The sequence below is a fragment of the Myotis myotis genome, unplaced genomic scaffold (assembly GCF_014108235.1).
Source record: "Myotis myotis isolate mMyoMyo1 unplaced genomic scaffold, mMyoMyo1.p scaffold_m19_p_13, whole genome shotgun sequence".
Taxonomy (NCBI): domain Eukaryota; kingdom Metazoa; phylum Chordata; class Mammalia; order Chiroptera; family Vespertilionidae; genus Myotis; species Myotis myotis.
The window spans coordinates 58,259,894-58,277,588 of record NW_023416317.1 but is presented as its reverse complement, the minus strand read 5'-3'; the positions used below and the strand labels follow the sequence as shown (position 1 = coordinate 58,277,588).

The window sequence follows — 17,695 nt, the reverse complement described above, 5'->3', positions numbered from 1 at the left end:
ATACAACAAGAAGATATAACCCTGGTAAACATATATGCACCCAATGCAGGAGCACCCAAATTCATAAAAAAACTCCTGGAAGATATCAAAGGAGAGATCGACAACAATACAATCATAGTAGGGGACTTTAATACACCACTGACAGCACTGGATAAGTCCTCTAGACAAATAATCAGCAAAGATACAGCAATCCTAAATGACTCACTAGATCAGATGGACTTAATAGACATCTTCAGAACACTTCACCCGAAAGCCAGGGAATATACATTCTACTCAAATGCTCATAGGACATATTCAAAAATAGACCATATATTGGGTCACAAGCAAAGTATCCCCAAATTCAAGAAAATTGAAATCATAAAAAGTGTCTTCGCAGACCACGATGGCATAATATTAGAAATAAACTACAATAAAAACAACCCAAAATACTCAAACACCTGGAAGCTGAATAGCATGCTATTAAATATTGATTGGGTTACCAATGAAATCAAAGAAGAAATTCGAAACATCCTGGAAACTAATGACAATGAAAACACAACAATCCAAAACCTATGGGACACAATGAAAGCAGTCCTGAGAGGGAAGTTTATAGCTCTACAGGCCTATCTCAAAAAACAAGAAAAAATGGTAGTAAATCATCTAACTCTACAACTCAAAGAATTAGAAAGAGAGCAACAAGAAAACCCCAGAGTGAGCAGAAGGAAGGAGATAATAAAGATTAGAGCAGAAATAAATGACATAGAGACCAAAAAAACAATACAGAAAATCAATGAAACCAAGAGCTGGTTCTTTGAAAGGATAAACAAGATTGACAAACCTCTAGCCAGACTCACCAAGAAGCAAAGAGAGAGGACCCAAATAAACAAAATCAGAAACGATAGAGGCGAAATAAAAACAGACCCCACAGAAATACAAATAATTGTTAAAAAATACTATGGACAGCTCTACTCCAACAAACTAGACAACCTGGAGGAAATGGACAAATTCCTAGAAAAATACAACATTCCAAAACTCAATCAGGAAGAATCTAAAAATCTCAACAGGCCAATAACTATGGAAGAAATTGAAGCAGTCATCAAAAAGCTTCCAGCAAACAAAAGCCCAGGACCAGATGGCTTCACAGGGGAGTTTTACCAAACATTCAAGGAAGAACTAAAACCTATCCTCCTCAGACTACTACAAAAAATTCAAGAGGCAGGAACACTTCCAAGCTCATTCTATGAAGCCAGCATCACCCTAATACCAAAACCAGGTAAAGACAACACAATGAAAGAGAATTACAGGCCAATATCCCTCATGAACATAGATGCCAAAATCCTCAACAAAATCTTAGCAAATCGGATCCAGCAGTACATCAGAAAGATCATACACCATGACCAAGTAGGATTTATCCCAGGGATGCAAGGATGGTACAATATCCGCAAATCAATAAACGTGATACATCACATAAACAAATTGAAAGAAAAAAACCACATGGTCATATCAATTGATGCAGAAAAAGCATTTGACAAAATTCAACACCCATTTTTGATAAAAGCTCTCAGCAAGGTGGGAGTAGAAGGATCATACCTCAACATAATAAAAGCCATATATGACAGGCCCACAGCCAACATCATACTCAATGGACAAAAACTAACACCATTTCCCCTAAGAACAGGAACAAGACAGGGATGCCCCCTCTCACCACTCCTGTTCAACATAGTACTGGAAGTGTTAGCCATTGCAATTCGGCAAGAAGAAGAAATAAAAGGCATCCAAATTGGAAAAGAGGAAGTAAAACTGTCCTTATTTGCAGACGACATGATATTATACATACAAAACCCTAGAGACTCCATCAAAAAGCTACTGGACTTAATACATGAATTTGGCAATGTAGCAGGATACAAAATTAACCCCAAGAAATCCGAGGCATTTCTGTACACCAATAGTGAACTTTCAGAAAGAGAGATTATAAAAACAATCCCGTTTACCATTGCACCAAAAAAATTAAGCTACCTAGGAATAAACTTAACTAAAGAGGTAAAAGACCTCTACTCAGAAAACTACAGGACGTTGAAAAAAGATATAGAGGAAGACATAAACAGATGGAAGAACATACCGTGTTCATGGATTGGTAGAATCAACATCATTAAAATGTCCATACTACCCAAAGCAATCTATAAATTCAACGCACTTCCCATTAAAATACCAACGGCATACTTCAGAGATCTAGAACGAACTCTCCAAAAATTCATCTGGAATAAAAAAAGACCCCGAATAGCTGCAGCAATCCTGAAAAAGACCAAAGTAGGTGGGATCTCAATACCAGATATCAAGATGTATTACAAAGCCACTGTTCTCAAAACTGCCTGGTACTGGCACAAGAATAGGCATATAGATCAATGGAATAGAATAGAGAGCCCAGAAATCGGCCCGAACCAATATGCTCAATTAATATTTGACAAAGGAGGCAAGAACATACAATGGAGCCAAGATAGTCTCTTCAATAAATGGTGTTGGGAAAATTGGACAGATATATGCAAGAAAATGAAACTAGACCACCAACTTACACCATACACAAAAATAAACTCAAAATGGATAAAGGACTTAAATGTACGACAGGAAACCATAAAAATTCTAGAAGAATCCAAAGGCAACAAAATCTCAGACATATGCCGAAGCAATTTCTTCACTGATACAGCTCCTAGGGCACTTGAAACTAAAGAGAAAATGAACAAATGGGACTACATCAAAATAAAAAGCTTCTGCACAGCAAAAGAAACCATCAACAAAACAACGAGAAAACCCACTGTGTGGGAAAACATATTTGCCAATGTCATATCTGATAAGGGCCTAATCTCCAAAATTTATAGGGAACTCATACAACTTAACAAAAGGAAGATAAACAATCCAATCAAAAAATGGGCAAAGGACCTAAATAGACACCTTTCAAAAGAGGACATTCAGAAAGCCAAGAGACATATGAAAACATGCTCAAAGTCACTAATCATCCGAGAGATGCAAATCAAAACAACAATGAGGTACCATCTCACACCTGTCAGACTGGCTATCATCAACAAATCAACAAACGACAAGTACTGGAGAGGATGTGGAGAAAAAGGAACACTTGTGCACTGCTGGTGGGAATGCAGACTGGTGCAGCCACTATGGAAGACAGTATGGAGTTTCCTTAAAAAACTGAAAATGGAACTCCCATTTGACCCTGTGATCCCACTTCTAGGAACATATCCCAAGAAACCAGAAACACCAATCAGAAAGGATATATGCACCCCTATGTTCATAGCAGCACAATTCACCATAGCTAAGATCTGGAAACAGCCTAAGTGCCCATCAGTAGATGAATGGATTAGAAAACTGTGGTACATCTACACGATGGAATACTATGCTGCTCTAAAAAGGAAGGAACTCTTACCATTTGCAACGTCATGGATGGAACTGGAGAGCATTATGCTAAGTGAAATAAGCCAGTCAATGAAGGAAAAATACCACATGATCTCACTCATTCATGGATAATAGAGACCATTATAAACTTTTGAACAATAATAGATACAGAGACAGAGCTGCCTCAAACAGATTGTCAAACTGCAGCAGGAAGGCCGGGGAGGGTTGCGGGGCAGGAGGTAGGGGGGTAAGAGATCAACTAAAGGACTTGTATGCATGCATATAAGCATAACCAGTGGACATAAGACATTGGGTGATAGGGGTGGCTAGGGGACTGTCTAGGGCGGGGGGATAAAATGGACACATATGTAATACCCTTTGTAATACTTTAAGCAATAAAAAAAAAAATTATTTTATTTTTATTTTTTTTTAAATATATTTTATTGATTTTTTTACAGAGAGGAAGTTGAGAGGGATAGAGAGTTAGAAACATCGATGAGAGAGAAATATCGATCAGCTGCCTCCTGCACACCCCCTACTAGGGATGTGCCCGCAATCGAGGTACATGCCCTTGACCGGAATCGAACCTGGGACCCTTCAGTCCGCAGGCCGACGCTCTATCCGCTGAGCCAAACCGGTTAGGGCAAAATTTATTTTATTTTTTGGTAATCTTCACAGGAAGATATTGTCCACTGATTTTTTTGGGGGGGGCGGGCACAGAAAGAGAGAGAAACATTGACATGAGACACAATTGGTTGCCTCCTGCAAGTACCCGGACCGGGGCCGGAGCTGACCCTGCAGTGGAGGTGCTGTGCCCTTGACCAGAATCAAACCTAAGACGCTTTAGTCCTGGGCCGATGCTCTACCCACTGAGCCCAACTGGCTAGGGCATCACAATAAAATTAAAAGTGGAAACTCAGACCACTGACTTTGGAGCCTGGAAAGGCACTAAGGTTTCCCAAAGTCCCGCCGTGTTGAGAACGGAGGCAGAAGCAGTCATGGGAAAGCACTGAGCGCCTTTTAAGACCCTTGGTCTGGTGAATAGGCAGCAGCAGCACCTACGTGCCTGGAAGTCTGTTTGGAATATTGTCATACCCACAGGCTCCTGAATCCCCTGCAGAAAGTATCTATCGGAGTTGGCTTCATGTACTTTAACCCTCTATGTAAAATCACTTTACTTCTTAAAAAATTCTACTCAAGAGACGGGCATATTATTAAAGAACACTGAGCTGTGAGTCAGGGGACCCGGATTCTGGGGCAAGCCCTGCCCTCAAAGGGGCCTACATGAATCTGGCTCCCCACTCCCACTAACATTCTCTACACATCACCCTCTTTTATTTCTTTTGGTGTCGAGGCAATGCTCCCAACTAACACACAGGCTCATAGACACTCAGCTGTAATTCTTTAGGGCCAAGATCATCTTACGCTTTGCTGTATGTCTAGCACCAAGAACAGTGCCGGGCACATAACACTCAATTAATTGTTGAGTGGACCAACAAGTGAAATTCTACTTCTAATTTGTATAAATCCACCACACATTGCTAAATAACTCAAAAGTATTATATATCTCATGCTTTTTTCTTGTTACTAAAGATACCATCACTAGAGGTCAGGTGCATGAATTTCTGCACCAGGGGAGTCCCTCAACCTGGCCTGCAGGATCGGGCCGAAACTGGCTCTCCGACATCCCCCGAGGGGTCCAGGATTGCGAGAGGGTGCAGGCCAGGCCGAAGGACCCCACCAGTGCATGACTGGGGCCAGGGAGAGACGTGGGAGGTTGGCCGGCCGAGGAGGGACGTGGGAGGTTGGCCGGCTGAGGAGGGACGATGGGAGGCTCCAGGGCGTCTTGCTCAGTCCCGATGGGCGGGACCCCAGCAGCAAGCTAACCTACCGTTCAGAGTGTCTGCCCTCAGGTGGTCAGTGCACGTCCTAGTGAGTGGTTGAGCGGCCTTAGCATATCATTAGCATATTAGGGTTTTATTATATACCGTTCTCTTTCATCGCTGGTTAAAAACACTATTTACAGGCCTCAGGTATCACCACAAATATTTCCAGGGTCAGATGAGTAAGTGTGTCTGTGCAACATGTTAAACTTTCCAATGCTTAGAACAGTCTACACGTGACCAATCTTCCTCTTCAATCAAAGCCTTGAAAATCAACTTTCAGATATTGTTTGCTAAGCACCAAGTCATTAACAGGCTCATGAGACACCAATATTCCTTTTATAAAAGTGTATACATGTAGGTGGAGATGCTACTTGTGGAAATATGATTTGCTCACTTATAGGACAACTACTTAAGCAACAGCTACGTGCTAAAAGCAGGTATGAAGGGTCTCCTATGCTTTGGACATTGGAGATGCACAGTACCTGTTGCCAAGGGTTCAGACTAATAAACGTGGCTGGCACTGCCTGCTGTGTGCCTCACCCTCTAACCGCACTCACATGCTCTTACCGCACATACAATAGGCCCAGAGGCTAACTACCCCAAGGTCACAGTGACAGAGCGAGTGATATCGCGGACCTAGACTCCAGACTTAGATTCGCCTCTGCCCAAAGCACACACTCTTAGCCACAATTAGCAGGACTCCACAAGCATTCAGGACGAGAAGGGAAACATACGCTCTCTGAGGACAGGTACACAGGAAACGGTAAGTGAAGCATGTTGAACCTGGTTTGGAGAGGCTTGGGAAAAGCATCCGGAAGGAAATGGACATTTGGCTTGTCTTGCAGGGTGACTATGAGTTATACATAGAAAGGGGTGGAAAACGCAGACATGGAAGACTCAACACGTGTGTTTATTCCAAGTCCAAGATCTAAAAAAACGACAGCGAGCCAGTGTTGCTCAGTGGTTGAGTTGTCAACCTACAAACCAGGAGGTCACAGTTCTATTCTCTGTCAGGGCACATGCCCAGGTGGAGGCCTGGGCTGTGGGCTCGATGGGCGAGCAGGGGGCAGCCGACCAATGATGCTCTCTCATCACTGACGTTTCTATCTCTCTCTCCCTTCCTCTCTGAAATCAGTAAAAAAAAAATTTTTTTTTTAAACATGACCGTGGAAGAATAAAATGGTATCAACTCATCTTTAGTATCTTTTGCCCCTAAGAATATTAATTATCTGGTAAAGAATGTGTGTGTATTTTTAAGTATTTTATTCCATCCCATCAATTCTTTCATTATTTTTTTTGTTTGATGATTCATACATACACAAAAATACTGTATCCATGAAATTGCCAACGCTTGATCTAGAGCAGGGGTCCTCAAACTACGGCCCGCGGGCCACATGCAAATACAAATATTGTATTTGTTCCCGTTTTGTTTTTTTACTTCAAAATAAGATACGTGCAGTGTGCATAGGAATTTGTTCATAGTTTTTTTTTAAACTATAGTCCGGCCCTCCAATGGTCTGAGGGACAGTGAACTGGCCCCATTTAAAAAGTTTGAGGACCCCTGATCTAGAGAAATAAAAGCACTTCTTTGGGTGATAAGTGAGTCTGCCATATACCTGATTTATGATCCTATACACTAGTACAAAGACTGAAAATCCATTCTCTCAATTAACAAAACTAAGTTCTGTGAAAAGACTTTCAGTGGTAATGATTTATAACCAAGGTTTACCTTCCCTTAACAGAAAGGATTGTTTAACTGTCATCATCATGGACCTATAAAGCAGAAGAGTCTGTGATTTTCTCTCATAAATTGTATTACAAGTAGCGGGGGTAGGGTATTGCCATTAAGTCACAGAGGTCCTGAGATCTGACCGGGGGAAAAACTTAGAAGGTAACATACATGTATGGAAGTTTCATAAAATCTCACACAGGAGAGGGGTAGAGGAAGCGAAAGAGAGGAAAAAGTGGAGAATAGCTTTGTTTATAAAAACCCGAGGATATACTCTTCTAACTTCGGAGAGCTGAGCACTCAAGGACGAAAGGTGGTAAGATTCAGCTTCAGTGTTAAGCAACTCAGATAAATGGGCAAAGAATATGGACACAGTTCCTAAAACAAGAAATACAAATGTAAAGATATTCAATGCTTCATGCATTAAGAGAAATGCAAATTAAAACTACAATAATACTTCACTTTTGCCTCTCAGTCTGACTATAGTTACATAATTGTGTTGGGCAGCATGTGGTGAGTAGGTGCTCTTATGCACACACATTACTGATGAGAATTAGACTGGTAACACTATGAAGAACAATCTGGCAATACCTATCGAAGTGACAAATAACAGACTCTGACTCAGATTACTACTTTTAGTAATTTATCCAAAATGTATATTCCCATGTGTGACTGTGTTCAAAATGACTTAAGTAAAAGTTACTTGCTGCTAAGCTAAAGAAAGGAATCAACCTAAATGGCCAAGATAGGGGACTGATTAATATGATTAACAGGAGACTCGTTACTGCATAGCTATATAATGAAATACAATGCACCTGTGAAAAATGCGTTCTTTATAGACTGGGAGAATACAGTGTTTACAACCCCATCTAATAAAGATGGAATATGCAGATGGCGGTGCCCAGTCCCCTCAGCACCACCGGAGTCCCCCAGTCCTTTAAGCTCTCACTGCGGGGGCAAGGGGCAAACAGTCCCCCGTGGCAAGCACACAGCAGGGCCCTGCTTGCCCCTGGCCGCGGCGGTGAGGGGCAAACAGTCCCCCGTGGCAAGCACACAGCAGGGCCCCCGCAGAGAGCAGACACCAGGGCCTGCGGTGGCACAGAGCAGGCAGGTCTGCAGAGAGCAGAGAACCATGGGGAGCAGGCCTAAGCCGTCAGTAGGACATCCCCTGAGAGCTCCCAAATTGGAGAGGGTGCATGTCAGGCTGTGGAACTACCCCCCCGCCCCAAAACCTGGTGCACGAGTTTCGTGCACCAGGCCTCTAGTATAGTAAAAAAAAAAGCAAGGAGCTAAATAGTGTTGCCAGCTTTAAAAACAAAACAGCCTGTCTAGTGTGGTTCAGTGGATGAGTGTTGACCTATGAACCAGGTCATGGTTTGATTCCGTTGGGGCACATGTCCAGGTTGTGGGCTCAATCCCCAGGAGGGGGTGTGCGGGGGCAGCCAATCGATGATTCTCCCTCTTCCTCTATGAAATCAATAAAAATGTTATAAAAAACACAAAACAACAAGCCCCCATATCCATAACATACAGGCCTGTCTCTGAAAGGTCACCGGCGCTGCTGGATTGGTTGTCCCCAGGAAACAGGATGTGGGGCAGGGAAAGAAACAAGACACCTCACTGTGTGCCTTCTGAATTTCCTGTCGCGCAGGGTAATGGTCTGTCTTAAAGATTAATATAGAAGGAAAGACCTCTGTGCGTTGGGACTACGTTCATGGCAAAGACCATGCGCGGGGGCTGGGCGGTCTCAGGCACAGGCCTAAGGAACTGGGCGCCCCACGGCAACCTGTTCCTGCTGTGCTGTTTCAGCAAGTGTCCTACCTGAAAAAGCCCTCTGAGCTCACCGCCATGCAGTGTAACTTGTCCTCCCCAGCCTCCCCCTCCTGTCTCCCCGCCTTAAAGAACCTGCCTCCGCGATGCTGTGTCCTCCACGTGCATATACAACGTGTGAGGCTCACAGGGCGTCCTGAGCGCCAGGTGAGCAGCCAACACAGATCCCTGCGTTCCACTCCCTCCAGCCCAGCAGTGAAGTGTACACAGAATCACACGCGTCCGCAAACTCTGATCACTGAAGAACATCAAGGTTATGACCGCCTCAAGGTCATAATGATTAAATGCTTTTCCAATTTCAGATTTGTTTTCTAGGCAAATTAATTTCAAAACTAAGCTGTCCCCCCACACTTCAAATGTGGCTCCTCTATAACGTTTCTAATTATAACTTAAAAACCCCAGTGGCTTCCTATTGATTGTACTAGTCAAGCCAGCACTGCAGTGAAGACTGGGAGCTCTCCCCTTTCCAACTACAGCTCATGCCTCTCCTGCTTGAGAGGCTGCTCGTATTCATGGACTCCTTGGCCCAGAACCTCCCCCTCTCCAAGGTTTTGCAGGCTCTGAAAATCCCCTGAAGTTCAGTCCTGGGTCACAGGCTGAGATCTCTGAAACAATAAGGAAAAAAAGCCACTTGAACAAAACATTCAAAGGACAGTTTCTATGCTTTCAGAAGGAATTTGGACTTACTAGTTTTTAAATCAAAAGCAGATTAAGATAAACCTGAAAAGTATTCACCATAATTACACGAACTGCCTAGCAAGGGTATAGACATCACTATTTGCTGGATCAGAAAAAGGAGTAGAAAGATACAGGAAATCAAAGACCTTTGTCACTTCCTATCTCTGTCACTTAAACAACCTCACGGACCTGTTTGTTCCCACTCACAGCTGATAAAAACACGTGCCCGGGGAAAGCCGAGACCGAGACCGAGACCAGCGAGCAGCAGCTCTGCCCTCACACAGTGCACAAGCATGAACGGTTGTCCCCCAGGACTGGGGAGGCGTCCTAAGACAGCGATGGCGAACCTTCTGAGCTCGCGTGTCAGCATTCTGAAAAACCCTAATTCACTCTGCTGCCGTGTCACATACAGAAATTTTTTGATATTTGCAACCATAGTAAAACAAAGATTTATATATTTTATATTTTTTTATATACTTAAATGCCATTTAACGAAGAAAAATCAACCAAAAAAATGAGTTCGCGTGTCACCTCTGACACGCGTGTCATAGGTCCACCATCACTGTCCTAAGAGCACATGAAAGGGTAGAATGCTTTTTCTGGGAGGAATAGGAATGGCTCTCCTGGGGAAAGGAGACATCTGAACGAAAGAAAGTGTTTTCAGGAATGAGTGAGTGTGTGTTTACCTGTATATATGAACATCAGCAGCACAGGCCAACTGGTGGGCCAGAAAGGCTTGAGGTGAGACTACATCAATAAATGAGGACTAGACTATGCCATGACACGCAAGCCTCATTAAGAAAAATGAACTTTGGGAGTTAATGGGGGGGGATAAGGACACATTTGTAATACCTTGACTAATAAAGAATTTAAAAAAAAAGAAAAAGAAAAATGAACTTAATTTTAATAACGTAGTAAGGAACCATTTAAATGGTTTAAATAGGACACGGACAGGAACATGTCTCTATTTTCCAAAAGGTCACTCGGCTACTAAATGTAACACAAACTGTTGGGGCACGGTCACTCACTATTATTAAGCAGTAACTATTATTATAACCGCTAGTATGACGATACAATAATAAAACTAACTCTTACCACAAAGATTAAGAAAAGGTCCTTGCCCTTGAAGATCTCATGGCCCAGTGAGGGGAAACAAGAATCTAAGCAAGTAATTTCAGTAATCTGTTAAGATTACTACCACAGTATAGAAATATAGGCCAGGACAGAACACTATAAAAGATGAACTGCAACTATAACTCGTAAGGAAGGAAGGAAGGAAGGGAGGGAGGGAGGGAGGGAGGGAGGGAGGGAGGGAGGAAGGAAGGAAGGAAGGAAGGAAGGAAGGAAGGAAGGAAGGAAGGAAGGAAGGAAGGAGGGAGGGAGGAAGAAAGGGAGGGAGGAAGGGAGGGAGGAAGGAAGGGAGGGAGGAAGGAAGGAAGGGAGGGAGGAAGGAAGAGAGGGAGGAAGGAAGGAAGAGAGGGAGGGAGGAAGGGAGGGAGGGAGGGAGGGAGGAAGGAAGAGAGGGAGGAAGGAAGGAAGAGAGGGAGGAAGGAAGGAAGAGAGGGAGGGAGGGAGGGAGGGAGGGAGGAAGGAAGGAAGGAAGGAAGGAAGGAAAGAAGGAAGGAAAGAAGGGAGAGAAAGAAGGGAGAGAAAGAAAGAAGGAGGAAGGATATTCTAAGCAAAGAGAGCAGCATATACAAGTACATAAAAGGTGAAAACAAGGTGAGGTAAAAGTAGGTTTATAGTTTTTCTTGTGGGAAATACAGTAATTAATAAATAAGAATACAAGAATAAACTGTGTTTCGCATGCTCACAACTGTAAACTTACTTTTGCCCCACGCTGTATATATGAACAGTTTTATGTGACTCTTGCACTGAGTGTTTAAGTGAAAATATTGGGCAAGAAGCTTAGGTAAACATAGAAGTACCTCCCCTGATTTAGTTCCCCGGACATTTACAGGCATTGTTCTTTTAGTAACAGGAGTTTCTGTGATGCTGCTAGAGATTCCTATTATTGATCACATCTGTGTTTTTAAAAAGATAATGCTACAGCATGATCCTATATAATCAAAGCATAATATGCAAATCAGCCAGAAGACAAAACCTGTCACTATGACACGCACTGACCACAAGGGGGCAGATGCTCAACACAGGAACTGCCCCCTGGTGGTCAGTGTGCTCCCACAGGGGGAGTGCCGCTCAGCCAGAAGCCAGCGCAGCGGTGGTGGTGGAGCCTCTCCTGCCTCTGCTGCAGGCAGGTGGTAAGGAGTGAGGGGTCCCGGACTGCGAGAGCCCCAGACTGCAAGAGGGATGTCTGACTTCCGGCTGCCCGCCCACCCCAGGGGTCCCAGACTGCAAGAGGGCGCAAGCTGGGCTGAGGGGCCCACCCCCAGTGCATGAATCTTGTGCACTGGGCCTCTAGTGAAGGGTAATTAAAGGGGGAAAGAATGGGAGCAGGAAGTACAAATAGGAAGCTGTTAACATATCTGAGAAATAACCAGAACCTAAATTTAAAATGGCAAAGAAGAGACGATAGGACCTATTTCACATGCAGGACAAAGAAAACTCAGGTGCCCCAAGAAATACCGCCTTTAAGGGGCAGGCAGAACAGGAACATCAGTGAGAGCCAGAAGGAAATGCAGATGCCTCAGGAGAGGGCGTGGGGTCAGACGAACAGAAGGGAAGGCAAGAGAAACGATGGAGAGGTCAAGCACCCCACGCACGCACTCATTTTTATATGTACGCACAGACAGACATACGTACGTATTTTTTACAGTCTGCTGACAATCCTACAAGTGACGTCCCAGTAGCAATGACTTCAAGGGACAATTTAAGCACTGAATAAATAATGGATAACTATTCATTGAATAAAAACAAGAACCCATGAGTCTAAACTGACATTATCAATGAATAAAGAACTAAATGGGAGAGCAGGGAAAGCTCTTGCTTACAAAAGAACGGCAACCAAAAAACAAAGCAGCAAAAGAAACGATGGATTAGAAAATCACCATCTGGCAGCCATCACAATTATGTGACTCAGGCAAATCCGCGGGATGGTGAAACTAATGGATAAATCTGATGGAAAAACAGTATTTCCGTATTTCCAAAGGTGCTTCTAAGTGACACTCCTTCATTACAAAGGGAAAAAGAGTGACTTCACACGGAGGACCCTGGAGACACCCCTTTAACCAAGTGACCCACGCTGACAACGCCAACAACGGCACAAACCCACATCCTGGACGGACACGCCTGTAACATTTCTAACCAAGAATGTATGACCCGAATCCACACCAAAGAAAACCTAACAAGCCAGAATGGAGAAATATTCTAAGAAACTGAAAAGCAGTAAAAAAATGTGAAGGTTATAAACGACAAAGACTGAGGGACTATTCCCAAGTAAAGGATATTAAAGCCATACAATTCAATGTAACTACTGATCTCAGGTTAGATTCTGGAACAGAAAAAAATTCTTTTTCTTTTCTTTTTTGCTATCGAGAACATTATACGCACAACCAGCACAATGTGAAGGAGCTCTGTTGTGTCACTGTGATTTGCTGGTTTTGATACGTTTACTGAAGTCATGAGGAAGAATGCCCTTGTTTTGATGAAATACACACTGAAACATCTAGGGGCAGTAGGTGTCCATCTGTAAAACTTACCTCTTTAGAAGATAAACTTTTTAAAAATATATATATTTTATTGATTTTTTACATAGAGGGAGAGAGATAGAAGAGTTAGAAACATCAATCAGCTGCCTCCTGCACACTCCCTACTGGGGATGTGCCCGCAACCAAGGTACATGACCTTGACCGGAATCGACCCTGGGACCCTTGAGTCCACAGGCTGACGCTCTACCCACTGAGCCAAACCAGTTAGGGCAGAAGATAAAACTTTTTAAGAAAAAACGATATGACAAATTTGGTAAAATGTTAAATTGGGGAATCTGGGTGAAGGGTTTAAAATTTTTTAAGCTAAAAAAGAAAATGTCCTAACTGGTTGGGCTCAGTGGGTAGCGCATTGGCCTGCGGACTGAAGGGTCCCAGGTTTGATTCCGGTCAAGGGCACATGCCCAGGTTGTGGGCTCGATCCCCAGTAGGGGGTGTGCAGGAGGCAACCAATCATTGAGCCTCTCTCATCATTGATGTTTCTCTCTCTCTCCTCCTTTCCTTTCCTCTCCGAAATCAATAAAAACATATTTAAAAAATAAAATAAAATGTACAGAAGATCAAATTCTTAAAAAAAAAAAAGTTTTTTAAGCTGAGTTCTTTTTCCTGCACTTGTCACTAAAATGTGTATTATATGCAGAATACATATACCAGGGTTTGCATACAGTTTTCCTGTATGTCGAAAATTACAGGAGCATGCCCTGCCCGGTGTGGCTCAGTGGATAAGAGCATCGGCCTGCGGACTGAAGGGTCCCAGGTTCAATTCCGGTCAAGGGCATGTACCTTGGTTGCGGCACATCCCCAGTGGGGTGTGTGCAGGAGACGGCTGGTCAATGGTTCTCTCTCATCAATGTTTCTAACTCTCTATCTCTCTCCTTTCCTCTCTGTAAAAAATCAATAAAAAGTATATTAAAAAATAAAATAAAATAAAAAATAAAATTACAAGAACATTTCAGAAGGAAAATTTTTATTTTTTAATTATGATTACATATAAAACTAAGTCACACCAACTTATTTATATTCAAAAATTCTCATTTCTAACTAACATGATCATTGGCCTGAGGGAAAACCAATATTCCTTAAAGGTCTCTTCCAGACCAGTAATCCTTCCCTATATAATAAAAGGCTCATATGCAAATAGACTGAACAGTGGAACAACTGGAACCAAACAACCAGTCGCTATGACGTGCACTGACCACCAGGGGGCGGAACATGGCGGGGGTTGGCCGCAGTGGGATGGTGGAGCAGATGAGGGGGCACCAGACCAAGGTGGGGTGCCAGTTGCTGTCATCGGGGCAAGCCTCTGGCGGTTACTGAAAATTCTTTGCTCCCACGCACCGTGGTCCCGCCCAGCGCTCAAACTTGCTGCCAGCGCCGGAGCCACTGCTTGCACCGCTGGTGCCTGGGGCCGTCAGCACATGGAATGGCGGCAGGAGCGGGGCTGCTGGCAGACAGGGGACTGGGGGCCGTGGTGGGAGGGGTTGGGCGTGGGTGTGGAGGATGGGCCGAGACCCGCCCCTGTGCCTACCACAGCCTCATGGCCCACAGTTCCTTTCAAGGTGCACAAATTAGTCACTGGGCTCCTAGTAATGTATATAGTCTCCCACTTCTCAGACAGTCTTACATCCAAATAAAGTAACTTTTCCTAAATAGTGTCAAGACTTTTTTTTAACTTCATGGTTATAAAAACATGATTATTATGCCTTTAGGGAAATAGAATTAAGAGCGCACCCCAAATAATAAATTGTCAAAATGACTTGAAGCCGAACCGGTTTGGCTCAGTGGATAGAGCGTCGGCCTGCGGACTCAAGGGTCCCGGGTTCGATTCCGGTCAAGGGCATGTGCCCTGGTTGCGGGCACGTCCCCACTGGGGGGCGTGCAGGAGGCAGCTGATCGATCTCTCTCATCGATGTTTCTGACTTTCTGTCCCTCTCCCTTCTTCTCTGTAAAAAATCAATAAAATATATATAAAAAAAAATGACTTGATTCAGTATCAGAATGTTTAGAGCAACCACATTCTGTACTTTATTGTTTAGATCAAGTGTTGGCAAACGTATTCGGTAAAGAAGACAGTAGATACTTTAGGCTTTGCTGGTCACCTAGTTAATGAAGCAACTACTCAACTCTACCACTGCATGAAAAGCAGCCCCAGACGAACAAACATGGCTGTTAAAAACAAACAAACACACAAAAACCAAAAAATATTTATTTACAAAAACGGGCAGTGGAGCAGATTTGGCCAACCTGCGATTTAGATGGAAGTATTTATCCAATAATAACAAAGGGACTACTAATAAGTTTAAGGCCAATTTACCTTTTACCAAGGAACCAGTATCTAATACAGTGTTCTTGGGGTCAATTATACATTTTAAAGATAAAGATAGGTAATACTGATCTTTATGAACATAGAATAACCTCTACTAAGGATTTAAAAATTTATTACAAAAATTCAGGGCACAAAATTTCATTTTGAAATGTTGCATTGCAGATTTCACAAAGAATATTAGTTACAGATCAAAATTCCAAGCAGAAACTCAAAACTTTTAGTTGGATAACTCCATGTTATTTCTATAGAGAGTTTAATGCTTAAATTCCTAGGAAAATAATGTGTTTGTTGAATTAAAGGTAATATCTGGAGATAAAGATGAAAGGTAAGAATAAGAATGGCCATTAAGAAGTGTCCAACTTATCATGTTACAAAATGTTGACCGTAAATCATCTCATCCAGGTGTAACTATAACTACCCAGAATTCATCTTAAGGAGAGGCACATCCCTGTACCTACAGGTCTACAAGACAGGCTCTGGAATCAACAGCCATCACCATCTCTTGGGTGTTTAATTGCAACTGAAGCTGCCAAATTCACAGGAACCTTACCTCTTTGTCTTATGATCCAAATGAATGAAGATTTTCCAGTCAAGGTTATAATTAATCACCACTTACAACCAGCTGTTTTACCCTGTGAAGTCTAGGGTGTATTTTCAGCATGAGGGGTGATGTACAACTCCTTTTGCGAACAGAAATACATGTACATGTCCCTGCTGAAAACGTAACCCAGTGAGTTTGCGTGTGAACGTGAAGGCGTGCTCATGTGCAGCCGTGTGCTAGAGGATGTTTCTCGTTCAGGCTTACTTTACGAGTCAGAACGTGTAAGCCTGGAGCCAAGGCAGGCAGAGGTCCTGTGTACAGAGGCACAGAAAGCAGCTCACTTAATCCTCTCTCGCCAGGAGTCGGGATTTTCCCAGAACGACATCCATTGTCGGCAATGGACGCACCAAAATAACGCCGGCGCCATGAGTTAACCACCTCTGTCCTCTTTTCACCTATTATATTTTTCATGCATCATCCAACTTCCCAACCTTCTTCCTGTTTCTTCACAGAATGCACGCTAGGTTCTTGTTTTTCTTCAGCACGAAGTTGAAAATGGAGTTGAGAAAAGGAGACACATGGTCAGCTGGTGATGTTAACAAGCTCCTTGCTGCCCTGAGAAGCTAGATGGAAATGGTTCAAGTTACAAGAGGGATCATCATCAGATCTGGGAGGACAAAGAGTAATTCATGAAGCTTCATTCCCTTCCCTCCCGCCCTCTCATTTGTTGATGATCCCTAGAGTCTGCCTTCACAGCAAAACCAAGACTAAGGAATCTGAAGCCACTGCTTTGCGCTCTTCACTCCATCCAGGTGCAGGAAGGCCAAGTGGGACTCACTCCAGCAAAGTGCAGGTGGCCCAGGTCAGGGAAGCCAGGAGTGGCTAACATAACCACAGCCTAAGCCAATGCTTTTCAGTATGATCTTGGAATTAACCTCAGCAACTAACACGGTGCTGGGCAACAGGTGCTTAGTAAAGACGGGTTGAATAAGACCTTTTCTTTTCTGCCAAGACCTTTTCTTTTCTTTCTACTTGAACACATAGGTGGAAGTCAGACAGAAGTAGTTAACTCTTTCAATGCCGGGAGAGCACGGATATACTGTACAGTCATCACATCAAGTCAATGTATTTCTCTAAAATGTTCAATCACAGGTTCCTGATTTCAGAGTTCTTGCTAGATGCTAGCTAAGGAATATTTTTAAAGGCAACCGTAATCCGTGTTGAAGTTAGAACCATTGTAAATGTTAACAGAATAGATGAATTAATTAAGAACCCTAGCACCAACGTGTAACAAGACATCACAGTCAGTCAAGCAAACACATGTCTCAGCCATGCAATCGCAGATGGGTAATGATTCCAGAGCAAACTCAACTTTGAAGAAAGAGCATTTAGTTAATGGCTTCCTTAATGCTAAAAATTGGGATAAACCCAAAGTAGAAAGAGTGAGGAGGATATATTTTAAGTACGAATAAAATTTTAAACCTCAAGAGGACCATCAAGCTACACAGCACTGTGCAACTCCTTTGATCTTTCAGACAGGAGTGGGGAGGATTAAAAGCAGGGGCAGAAGTAATTCTGTAGGACTCAAAATGTATGTCTAGAATGTGACTTTAAAATACATTATCTCGAACTGGGTTAAGGAAATCCCAGAGAATAATT

General features: G+C 43.1%; 1 protein-coding gene across 7 annotated transcripts in view; it reads right to left on the bottom strand.

The window, feature by feature from the left end:
* The window catches only part of SETD2 (SET domain containing 2, histone lysine methyltransferase), an 88,213-nt gene that overhangs the window by 24,641 nt on the left and 45,877 nt on the right, over positions 1 to 17,695 (bottom strand). The window contains exon 14 of one of the 7 annotated variants that reach the window (XR_004971679.1): positions 16,046 to 16,659. The exons of 5 other annotated variants lie outside the window; for them this stretch is intronic. Coding sequence is in view for 1 of the 2 variants with exons in the window: in XM_036333769.1 (XP_036189662.1) it covers positions 16,543 to 16,659 (117 nt within the window). In the remaining variant the exon portion in view is untranslated. Of the gene's footprint in view, positions 1 to 15,353; positions 16,660 to 17,695 lie in introns of those variants that run through there. One more of the 7 variants, XM_036333769.1, reaches the window with a different exon arrangement.